Source organism: Dipodomys spectabilis, unplaced genomic scaffold (genome assembly GCF_019054845.1).
Source record: "Dipodomys spectabilis isolate Male_0828 unplaced genomic scaffold, ASM1905484v1 ptg000069l, whole genome shotgun sequence".
Taxonomy (NCBI): domain Eukaryota; kingdom Metazoa; phylum Chordata; class Mammalia; order Rodentia; family Heteromyidae; genus Dipodomys; species Dipodomys spectabilis.
This window is the reverse complement of record NW_024870746.1, coordinates 4,947,300-4,959,306: the sequence shown is the minus strand read 5'-3', so window position 1 is coordinate 4,959,306 and position 12,007 is coordinate 4,947,300. Positions and strand designations below refer to the sequence as shown.

The window sequence follows — 12,007 nt, the reverse complement described above, 5'->3', positions numbered from 1 at the left end:
GAGTGGAGGGAGGTAGTCAGTTGCCTAGTAACCCTGGGGGCTGTCAGCTAAGAGCTAGAGGAAGTAACCCAAGACAGAGGAACCATTCCAGAAAGCCAGAACTGCTGGGGGAAAAGCTAAAGAGGTAAGGTATCCTGAAGCAGGGCCCCCCAAAACTGGGTGGGGGTAGCCAGAAATGCCTCTGGGTTGAAAGTCAGGATCTCTGGGTGTTTTTAGAAGCAAAAAAAAAAAGGTTTTTCTTTTTTTTCTTGGTGCTAAGGAACAAGCCTAGTATGCTTTCTAGGCAAACACTCAACCACTAAGCTAAATCCCCAATTCTACAGATAATTTTTTTTTCTGTATTCAGAGCCTTGTACTACTTGTGCCAGGGTTGTACCACTTGAGCCACACCCCAGCCCTTTCACTTTCATTATTTTTGAAATTAGATCTTAAATTTATGCCTGGGCTGGCCTAGACTACAATCTTCCTCTTTACACTTCCCATGAGTTGGGATGATGGTTGAGATGGGATTTATTGGTTGAGATGGGGTTTTCTGAACTTTTTACCCCAGCTAGCCTGGAATTGCAATCCTCCTGAACTCTGCCTCCCAAGTAGCAAGGATTAAGGACATAAGCCACTGTGCCCCCACTTCAGGGACTATTTTATGAAAAGAGAATACATTACTTACAGAAATTCTGCCTGGACGTTCTAAAAAAGGAAAGAAAAAAAAAAAAAGGCCATATATACATATACGTGTGTGGAGGATCTGGAGCTTGAGGCCTGCCTAGACTAACATACTGAGATCTTGTCTTTAAGAACAAAGGCAGCTGAAGGGAGGGACCAGGAGCTCAAAGCTGGGTCTTTTCAACTTCTTTTTCTGTCTCCTGGGAGGAGAATGCAGAAAAGGTTTTGCCTTTGAAGGGGAAAGATACTTACATAGTACACATGCTGATGAGATGAATGCTTAAGAGGACTTTGGGAAATAAAGCAAGATATGAAGTTTCCACCCAGCAGACAGAAAATAGAGATGGAGACAGAGAAGTTCCCCAGAAGTAGGGAGAAGGCAGTATATGCTGGGCCAGAACCCCTCTCCTGGGGGTTGGCTCCCTGATCATCAGTAGCCTGTTCAGCTTTGGATCCCCAGTGCCTAGCATGGTTCCTGGCATGTAGCAGGAAGTCATTGACCTGAACTGCATCCTGGATTAGACAGCAAGAGTTCCTATATTACAAGTGGGCAGGTGTGTGTAGAGGTATAATGGGGAGGGGGAAGGAGGATAGGTCCTTTAACTGTTGTCCTGTCTTTGTCTTAGAAATTACCATTTTAGGGGCTGGGAAGGTGGCTCAGCGGTATAGTGTTTGCCCCGCATGCATGAGGCCCTGGGTTTGATTCCTCAGCACCACATAAGCAGAAAAAGCCAGAAGTGGCGCTGTGGCTCAAGTGGTAGAGTGCTAGCCTTGAGCTGAAGAACTCAGGGACAGGTCCAGGCCTAGAGTTCAAGCCGCATGACCAAAAAAATAAATAAATAAAATAAAATAAATTACCATTTTAGGGCTAGGAAGGTGGCTCAGTGGTAGAACGCTTGTCTTGCATGCATGAGGCCCTAGGTTCGATTCCTTGGCACCATACTGGAAGTGGTGCTGTGGCTCAAGTGGTACCCCTCTTGCCTTGAGATGAAGAGCTGAGGGACAGCACCCAGGCCCAGAGTTCAAGCCCCACAACCGACCAAAAAAAAAATCATCAACCATTTTTTTTGTTTGTTTGGTTTTTTTTGGGTCCGGTCGTGGGGCCTTGAACTCTGGGCCTGGGCGCTGTCCCTCAGCTCAAGGCTAGCGCTCTGCCACTTGAGCCACAGCGCCACTTCCAGCTTTTTCCTTTTTGCTTATGTGGTGCTGAGGAATCGAACCCAGGGCCTCATGCATGCAAGGCAAGCACTCTACCACTGAGCCACCTTCCCAGGCCCCCCCCCCCCCAATACCATTTTAAGCTAGGTTCCGATGTCTCTTGCCTATAATCCTAGCTACTCGGGGATCTGAGGATTGAGGTTCAAAACCTGCTTGGGCAGGAAAGTCCATGAGACTCTTCATTAAACTACCAAAAAAGCTGGAAGCAGAGCTGTGGCTCAAGTGGTAGAGTGTTCAACAAAAAAACCTCAGAGATAGCATCCAGGCCCTGAGTTCAAGCCCCAGGACCAGCACAAAAAATTAAAAATAAATTACCATTTTCAAGCTTTGAATCCAGGGCCTCTCACATGCTAGGCAATTGCTTTGCCACTGAATTACCCCTACTCTCCAGTTTTAACTTTAACTGTTTTTGTGTGTGTGTGTGGTACTGGGGTTTGACCTCATACTTGCTAGGCAGGTGCTATTCTACTTGAGGTACTCCACCAACTCCTTTTTGCATTATTTTGAAGATAGGATCTTGCTTTTATGTTGTATCTGAATTGCAGTCTTCCTATTTGTGCCTTGTTGGGATGTCAGATGCACACCGTAGCACCCAGCCATTGGTTAAGATAGAGTCTCTTGGAAATCTTTTTGCTTGAGAACTGAGATCCCCAATCTCTGCCTCCCAAGTAGCTAGGATTACAAGCTTGAGTCACAAGTCTGACATCCATTTTTAAGCCTCCAGCTCAGTGGCATTAAGTATACTCACATTGTTGGGCAATCATCACCATAGCCAAGAATTTTTTCATCTTATTTAATAATCTTATTGAGAATATACAATGTGCCTTTAAGTTGCTCCAAGTTTAGTAAGAGAAACAGACAGGAATGCCATCATCTCTAACCCAGTGTGAATTATGCCATGAAAGATTGCATAAGATTCTGTGAGCCACAGAAGTTTCAAACTGGTTGCAGGAAGGAGGCTCTTCTTCCCATCTTCATCCCTCCCTTCTTCTCCCCTCAATTTCCTTCCTTCCCCTCCCCTCCTTTTTCTTCACCTTCCCTTCCTTCCTTTTCTTCCTCCTTCCCCTCCACCTCTTCTTCCTCTTCTTGTTCTTCTTCTTGATTATCATCTTCTTCAGAGCTGGGACAAAAATCAATAAAAGGGAGCTTCCTGAAGGAAGCTGTTACTTGGTTGAGGAGAATTTTTAAAATAAGGTCCTTGTTGGGTCACACCTGTAATCCTAACTACTCAAGAGGCTGAGGTCACATTTTAAAGCTAGCCCTGGCAGGAAAGTCCATGAGACTCTTTTTTTTTTTTTTTTTTTTCGGTTGTGGGGCTTGAACTCTGGGCCTGGGCGCTGTCCCTCAGCTCTTCAGCTCAAGGCGAGCACTCTACCACTTGAGCTACAGCGCCACTTCCGGTTTTCTGGTGGTTTATTGGAGATAGGAGTCTCATGGTCTCTCCTGCCCGGGCTGGCTTTGAACCGCGATCCTCAGATCTCAGCCTCCTGAGTAGCTAGGATTACAGGCGTGAGCCACCAGCGCCCGGCTTCCATGAGACTCTTTATCTCCAAATCAACCACCAGAAAACCAGAAGTGGTGCTATTGCTCAAGTGGTAGAGATCTGTCTTTGAGAAAAATAGCTTAGGGACAGTACCCAGGCCTTAGTTCAATCCCTAGGACCACCCCTTCCTCCCAAAAGAGAACCAGGTATTGGTGGCTCACATCTGTAATCCTAGCTATTAAGGAGGCTGAGATCGGAGGGAAATCATAGGAAGCCAGCCTGGGCAGACAAATTGAGAGATTCTTAACTCCAATTAACCAGAAAAAAAAACCCTTAAAAATAGAGGTATGGTTTAAGTAGTAGAGTGCCAGCTTTGAGTGAAAAAGCCAACCAGGGCCACAAAGGCCCTGAGTTCAAGCCCCAGTACCAGGGGAGAAAAACCAAAAACAAACAATAACAACAACAAAAACCCATAAGGCCCTTAGAGCAAAGGGCTGAGCATGCTGCCCACCTTAGATGAACTAAGGTGAGATGTCAGGAGTGGTATCTTGGGAACCTTGAAAGTTACACCAGGCAGGGGTAGAACTAAATGCTCTCTCATGGGGCTGGGAAGGTGGCTCAGTGGTACAGTGCTTGCCTCACATGTATGAGGCCCTGGGTTCAATTCCTCTGCACCACATAAGCAGTAAAAGCCGGAAGTAGCGCTATGGAAGTGGTAGAGTGCTAGCCTTGAACTGAAGAGCTGAGGGACAGCGCCCAGGCCCAGAGCTCAGGCCCTATGACCAACAACAACAAAAAAAGAACTAACTGCTCTTGAGGGACCCTGCTGGGAAGTCCAGGCAGACATACTGAGCCCTGTATTACCCGTTGTTGTCAGCAACATGTCTTCCCCCAATCGTGAGGCTGTCCTCCCAGAGCCTGAGCCTGAGCCTGAGTCTTCAAACTGCAAGAAAAAAAAGAAGAAAAGAAAGCGGCTACAGCAAGAGGCCAGCATCCAAGCCCTCACTAGGGCTGGCCATGGGGCCCTGCAGGCCGGCCGGAACCATGAGGCCTTAAGCAGTTTCCAGAAGGCCTTCCTACTGGCCTCTAAGGCCCCAAGAACCAAGGACATCTCTGTGCTTCAAGCCTGTGCCTTCAACCTGGGGGCTGCTTATGTGGAGACTGGGGACCCAGCCAGAGGCCTGGAACTGCTGCTGCAAGCCCAGCCTGCACAAAATCCCCAGGGCAGGTGTCATGGGGACCAGTGTTTTAATGTAGCTTTAGCCTATCATGCTCTTGGTGACCTGCCCCAAGCTTTGAACTGGTACCACAGGGCCCTGGGCCATTACCAGCCACAAGGTAACCAGGGGGAAACCCAGGCAAAAATGGGAGCCTGTTACCAGGCCCTGGGACAGCCTGAGCAAGCAGTCCACTGCCTGCAGGAAGCAAGCCAGGCCTATGCCCTAGCAGGCCAGCCCCAGGCCGCAGCCCTGGCACTGGGGGCTGCAGCTGGGTGTATGTTGAAAAGTGGGCAGCATGGGGTGGGTGAGGTGGTACAGGTGCTGGAGGAGAGCCGGAAACTTGCTGAGAGGAGCACCAAGACAGGATTGCTGGGTGAGTCCTTGGGCTGAGAGGACGTGGGATCTGGGGAAACAGTAGTCCCGGTGATATACTGAGGGTTGGGGAAGAAGCTGAGGGACCCAGGAGAGGGGGAGCCTGGGGGGGGGGGCTGTACCTGTACACCCTTAGGTATGACTGAATTGGCTACCAGTGACCTTGGCTGTGCCCTCTAGGGCCACTCTATAATGACCTAGGCCTGGGCTATGCCCAGCTCCAGCTGTTCCCTCTGGCACTAGAGGCCTTCCTGCAGGCTCTACCCCTGTGCCAGGAGCCAGGAGAACGGGCTACGGTGCTGGGAAACCTTGGGATGGCTCACAATGCCCTTGGCGACTACGAGGAAGCCCGGGATTTTCACCACAAGGCTGCCAACCTGCATGGTAAGCGCCAGGGGCTGGAGAATAGAACTGGAACCAAGGAATTGCCAGTGCTCCAGGACAATAAAGATGGATGGACCTTTGGGCTGAGTTATTGGGCTTGGAAGGCCAGAGCCAGTGGGTTAGGGACTGGGAGTAGAGGAGATAGACTAGCCAGACAAATGGAGGTCCATGGGCTGGGGGGGGGGGGGGGTTGGAGGGGGTGGAGAGGGGTATGAAGGAGGTGGGGGGGAAGCTGGGAACTGGAGGTTAGGAGACCTGGAGAGGAACAAGCCCTTCCTCCCACTATTGTTGACTAGCAGCTAATCTGCAGGGTAGTGGCTCACAGTTCCAGTCCTAGCTATGCTGGAAGCTGAGAGCTGAGGATTGTTAAAAGCTATCCCAGGCAGAAAAGTCTAAGAGCTTCTTATCTCCAATTAACTAGTAAAGTCCTGGAAGTGGAGTTGTGGTTTAAGTAGTAGAACACAAGACAAAAGCTAAAGGAGGGCTGGGAAGGTGGCTCAGTGGTAGAGTGCTTGCCTTGCATGCCTGAGGCCCTGGGTTCGATTCCTCAGCACCACATAAGCAAAAAAGAAAAAAGCCGGAAGTGGCGCTGTGGCTCAAGTGGTAGAGCGCTAGCCTTGAGCTGAAGAGCTGAGGGACAGCACCCAAGCCCAGAGTTCAGGCCCATGACCGGACCCTCCCCCCCGCCCAAAAAAAAGAAAGAAAGAAAAAAAAGGTAGCAAATCACTTGCTCTCTCTGAACTTGTTTTAGAATATATAAAAGTGGAGCCTCACAAGCGTGTTACATGGCTCATACTAGCCAGGGGAGGCACTTAGACCAAAACTCAAAAGAGACTGGGCATCCAGAGTTCAGGTCTCTGTAGCCCACCTGGAGGTGTCAGCATCAACACCTAAGAACACCCACTCCCCTCCCCACACCACCTTGTTTGCCGGGGAACATGGTCTCCAACAGGTAAAGCTTCCTCCTAGGACAAGCTATGCTGTGTTGTCAGGCTCTATGGGGCAGCGGTGGGAACAGGGACGGAGCTTCAGCAGCCTGGCATTTGCTCTTAGCCAGCTGGGGGACCACAAATCCGCCAGAGACAACTACTTGCACGCCTTGCAGGCTGCCCAGGACACTGGTGAGAATGAGAGGGGTAGCATTTGACTTGGGTTGGGGGGGGACCTAAGAGACTGAAGATTCTTGGGGCTGGTGGGGAAGCAGATGGGGGAACTTGAGGGTGAGGCATACTTCTGAAGGTGAAGGTCCATGGGACAAAGAAAGATGAGAGGACCTTTCAGGCTCTCTTTCTCAGGGGACATGAAAGGACAGTGGCAGGCCTGCGAGGGCCTTGGGGCTTCTGCAGCCAGGCTCGGGCAGTATGACCAGGCCTTGAAGTACTATAAGGCGGCGCTGGCTCAGTGTCAGGTGAGACCTCTGTGTTAGACTGACTCTTCCCGCTGCGCCTCCTCCCGAAGCCTTCTCCAGCTGACTCTCCTCTCCCACACTTGTTCACTCATTACACATGTACTAGACGCATATGTGTGCTGAGTTGTGGGATATCCGGGATCTGAGGAGGACGTGATCTCTTTTGTCTACAGTTCTGGGCTTAGTGGCATGGGATAGGATAGAAGAGAGGGGAGAACCCCCCCCCCATCCCTCCTCAACTTGTTTCTTTCTCCCCTTAGTTTCTTGAGAGCTGCAAAGCCCAGGCCTTCCTCAGTTCCTCCATTTTCTCCTTTCTCCCCAGAAGGAGCCAGTTTCTGTGCGAGAACGGCTAGTGGCCAAGCTGGCAGATGCCATGAAGACCCACCTGATCCAGGTTTGTGCCCAGGTGAGATGACACCGGAGACAAGGAGCTGGAGGTGGGGATAAGGTTGCCCAGAGAAGGCGATGACTGTAGGCAGGTCTCAGGGATGACATGCTTAACTGCTCATCTGTGTCCATCTTGTCCTTCTATCCCTGGCCAGCATGTGGGATGTATATCATGTTCCCAGATACAGGGATGTGGGGATTATGGCATATCTCTAGGAAAGCAGTCTCAAGACTTTGACTGAGAGGTTACAGGGCCAGTTTAGGCCAAGAAGTACAATCAAGAATCCTCTTTGGGGGTAGGAATGTGGCCTAGTGGTAGAATGCTCACCTAGCATACATGAAGCCCTGGGTTCGACTCCTCAGTGCCACATAAACAGAAAAAGCTGGAAGTGGCTCTGTGGCTCAAGTGGTAGAGCACTAGTCTGGAGCAAATGAAGCTCAGGGACAGTGCCCAGGCCCTGAGTTCAAGCCCTATGACTAGCAACAAATAAATAAATAAAAATTAATTAATTAATTAATAATTTTTTAAAAATCCTCTCTATGGATGTGAAAAGACTGCAATTCCCAAAATGGCCACAAGATGGCGATAGTACTCCAAAGAAGTCACTCACCCATCTCAGTTATTGGGACATTTCTTTGTAGGTCTTCACTTTCCTCATTTCTGGGCTCTTTCTCCCCCTCACTCTACTTCCTAGTCTCTTTAGTTGGCTCTCAACTGCCTCTGCATATCGAGATGCTCTCAGAAAACTTCTCTCCCCAGGAACTGATTTTTTTTTGCCAGTTCTGGGGCTTGAACTCAAGGCTTGGGAACTGGCTCTAAGCCTCTTTGTGTTCAAGGCTTGTGTTCTACCACTTGAGCCACAGAACCACTTCCAGCTTTTTCTGAGTAGTTTATTTGAGATAAGAGGTTCATGGACTGTTCTGCCCAGGTTGGCTTTGAACTGGACCCTCAGATTTCAGTCTCCTCAATAGCTATGATTTTAGGCATGAGCTACCAGGAACTGAAAATTTATTATATGTATTTAAGAGGTTTTATGTCCTCTACATATCTACCATATCTACAATCTGTAAGCAATCTTGCAATCTGCAAATCTGGGACTTGGGGAGGGGGGTAATAGCTCAATGGAAGCGTGCTTGCATAGCATGTGTGAGGCTTTGGGTTTGATCCCCAACACTGAAAATAAATCAGCCAGGCACTGGTGGCTCACATCTGTAACTCAAGCTACAGTGATTGATTTGTAAGCCCATGGGATACAGACTCTTGAAGTCAGTATGTAAAAAATGTACTTAGACTCTCGATATTACTGGTTCCGCTGCCATTCTAGCTACTCAGGAGGCTGAGAACTGAGGATCGCGGTTCAAAGCAAGCCCAGGCAGAAAGTCAGTGAGACTCTTATCTCCAAATAACCACCTAAACTCTAGAAGTGGAGCTGTAGCTCAAATGGTAGAGAGCTAGCCTTGAGCAAAAAAGCTCAAAGACAGCACCCAGGTCCTCAGTTAAGGCCCCAGAACTGGCATACACACACTTTTTTTTTTTTTTTTTAAATCAAGTTAGCTTGATGTAGCTTGGAACTGATAGCTCATGCCTGTAATTCTACTCAGGAGGCTGAGATCTGAGGATTGCAGTTCAAAGCCAGCCCAGGCAGAAAAGTTGGAGAAACTGTATCTCCAATTAGCCAGCAAAAAAAAACTTTAAAAAGAAGGTGTGAGGGCTGGGAATGTGGCTTAGTAATAGAGTGCTTGCCTAGCATGCATGAAGCCCTGGGTTCAATTCCTCAGTATCTTGAGTAAAAGAAGCTCAGGGATAGTGCCCAGTATAAGGAAATGCCGGGGCTGGGAAGGTGGCTCAGTAGTGGAATGCTTGCCTTGCATGCATGAGGCCCTGGGTTTGATTCTTCAGCACCACATAAGCAGAAAAAGCCAGAAGTGGTACTGTGGCTCAAGTGGTAGAGTGCTAGCCTTGAGTTCAAGAGCTGAGGGACAGTGCCCAGGCCCAGAGTTCAAGCCCCACCACCACCAAACAAACAAACAAAAAAAGGAACCGCCTCCCCTTTCCCCCCAAACCTAATCTCCACCCTTGATGGCAGCACCTGCGCAGTAGGTGAGGCACCGCCCACTTCCGACCCCCAGCGATATAAAAGGGGCCTCCAAGGAGCTAGACAGCACCATTTTCTCTTTCTTTATGAAAAACTTGGCCTTTTTAGCTCCACTGGCAATCAATCTTTTCCTCTAGGCAACTTCTGTCCGCATGGTCTTTTGCATTACTTTCTACGTGGGTTACATTTTCCTTTCACCCAGGCCCTGAGTTCAAGCCCCAGGTCTGGCAAAAAACAAAAAACAAAACAAAAAAAAAAAAACAGCATAGCTCAAGTGGTAGAGCTCTAGCCAGGAGTAAAGAATCTGAGCAAGAGCATGAGGCCCTGAGTTCAAGTTTCAGCATTAACACACACACCCGTTCACATTCTCAAACCAATTGCCTGTATTCCCCTTCATTCCAAGACCCCAGCTCCAGCTCCAGAAAGGCTCCAGGTTCCAAGCAAGGCCCACCAAGTGACTGGGACCTCAGCCAAGGTGCAAAGCAACACAGTAGATGCTCAGCATAGGTAAGCAAAGCAGCTTTGATGTGAAGGATGCAGGCCGCTGTGGTGTTGGGAGGTACGGCACGGGGTGGGGCCTCCTCAGAGTCCCATAGAGGAGTAGATCAAGCAGCTGCCCTCTATGAAAGGTGCCCCTTTTCCCTGTCCCTGCAGACCTTCTTGTAGGTGGGAAGATGAAGAGTTGGAGGAAGGCCGCAAAGAGAAGGAGGAGAAGAGGTGTATGAATATTCCTACAGTGTCTGGGCCTCCGAGACTGGAGCTAAAGTGTGAGTGAAAGAAGGCTGTCCAGGCTGTGTCCTGCCTCCTGCAAATACAGCTCTGTTCCTACCTTCCTGCGCTTCCAACCCCAGGTTCGCCTTTGGGCCACTGCCATCCTGCCTCTCAACCAATCCCTAGAATGGCCTTCCCCGCCTTTCTGCTTGCCTCTCACAGACCTGCCCCATTTCTCCCAAACCCCTTTCCAGATTCACCCTCTCCTCCCTGCTCCTCCAGCTTTCCTATCCTCTACAACATTATATCTTAGGGCGTTCAGGTTAATTGAGAACTTTCTGCCTGCCAGGTACTATACTAGGTACTGTTCTTACCCATTTCACTGTTCACTTGATTCTCTCTCTAAGGCTTTCAACTCTGGGAGCAAAGTTCCTTACTGTTTCTTGAATGGGCTTCAATGACCTGGTTGCTGACATGTTTTCTTTGTGTCTCCTTCCAGCCATAGTGTGTCATACTCTCTGTCAAGTTTCTAGGTGTTAGCCTGTGTTCGCCAAGCACCTGCCTTGTAGAGACCACTGTCCTTGTGCAGTGACCGGCACCATCCTCCAGAACATGCTCTTTCCCCCCGTGATAGTTCTTGGTGTAGAGAGGCCTGCGATGAATGTCTGACTCTCTCCATCCAGGTGCAGGACCCGGTGTCCATCTTCCATTTGGAGGCACAGGCCCCCCCATAGTGCAGTGCCCTAACATCCTGGTACCAAAAGGCCACCAAGCCAATAGGTGAGTGTCTGGAGGAAGGGAGGAAGCCTGGAAAATTGACAAAGAAAGTAGAAGACGACATGGCTTGGGTTAATTGTAATAGAGCATGAGTACTTGTTCAAGTCGGGGCAAGATGAGGTCTGCTGCTTGGGGTCTAGGATCCTGAGCCTCTTTGTCTTTGCCCTTCAGCAACATGAACAACCCTCATCCAGCTGTAGAGACACAAGGTATGCCCTGCCGCCTGCATGGCCTGCCTGCAGGCATTGGAGAAAGCGGAAATCCTGAGGAAGGAGCGGGAATAAAGCTTGAGGCTGCTGCCTCCTGTACTGGAGCCCACAAACAGAGGTGAGGAAAAGAGAGGGCATGGGAAGCTAGAGCTGGGAGAGGCAGTCTTCAGTGTCCCCACTGGCAAATCCTCTATGCCTCCTTTAGGTCCTGCAAATGGCCCAGAGAAACCCTCAGCAGGAACCCTCAGAAGAGAATCCCCCAATCTGGCTTCTGCATGATCCTGTGACCTGCTCCTGCATGATCTTGTGGCACACACACACACACACACACACACACACACACACACACACACACCTGATTTCTGAGGTCTGAGGCTCTTCCCAGTTGTTCAACCAGTATGGACAAAAAGGCCAAACAGGGTTGTAGCTCAGTAGTACAGTGCTTACCTAGCATGCACAGGACCTTGGGTTTAATCCCCAGCACTGCAAAACAGAAACAAAAGTCTTGTGTGAAATAACAATGCCTCATAAGCTTGCTATGAGACCACACTTGTAAGACACTTAGTATGTGGAGCATGCATCTAATGTTCAATAAATGTCACCTCCAGTTGTTGCTGCCCTTGGTGCTGTCTGCAGGCCACAGTGATTGGAGCTTTGCTATTTCGGGGAGGAAGCTGAATCATGTGTTGGCTAAGCTGTCTTCTCTAGCCTTGCATCCCTGTTTCTCACACGAGAGAGGCGATCTGGAGAAACTTCAGTGGCTCCAAAGCTCCCAACTGAGAAATGGTTTCTTCAAACTGGAAAGAGCTTAAGCAACTAGGTTTTGATCCAGAAAGGAAACAAAAGCTTATGAGGTGCTATTATTATCTCCTTTCATAACTAAGGAAAAGAAGGGGCTACACATAGTGGTATACACCTGCAATCCTAGCACGCAATAGACAGAAATATTAGGATCAAAGTTTGAGATTTGCCAGGCACTGGTGGCTCACATCTGTAATCTTAGCTACTCAGGAAGCTGAGATACGAGGATCATGGTTCAAAGTGAGCCGGGACAGGAAAGTCCAGGAGCCTCTTTATCT

General features: G+C 49.3%; 1 protein-coding gene across 2 annotated transcripts; it reads left to right on the top strand.

Moving 5' to 3' along the window:
• The first annotated feature begins 96 nt into the window (after positions 1-96).
• Ttc24 (tetratricopeptide repeat domain 24) lies at positions 97-11,535 on the top strand. Of its 2 annotated transcripts, XM_042682152.1 has the most exons (11): positions 97-124; positions 4,242-4,957; positions 5,137-5,340; positions 6,333-6,461; positions 6,636-6,748; positions 7,071-7,154; positions 9,635-9,738; positions 9,886-9,998; positions 10,626-10,722; positions 10,891-11,046; positions 11,134-11,535. In XM_042682152.1, the coding sequence occupies exons 2-11, from the start codon at positions 4,246-4,248 to the stop codon at positions 11,213-11,215; spliced, it is 1,794 nt and encodes a 597-aa protein (XP_042538086.1). In that variant the 5' UTR covers positions 97-124; positions 4,242-4,245; the 3' UTR covers positions 11,216-11,535. The 2 variants fall into 2 exon arrangements, with proteins under 2 accessions (XP_042538086.1, XP_042538087.1); XM_042682153.1 differs by lacking the exon at positions 6,636-6,748 and having other exon boundaries at positions 6,310-6,461.
• The last annotated feature ends 472 nt before the right edge of the window (positions 11,536-12,007 follow it).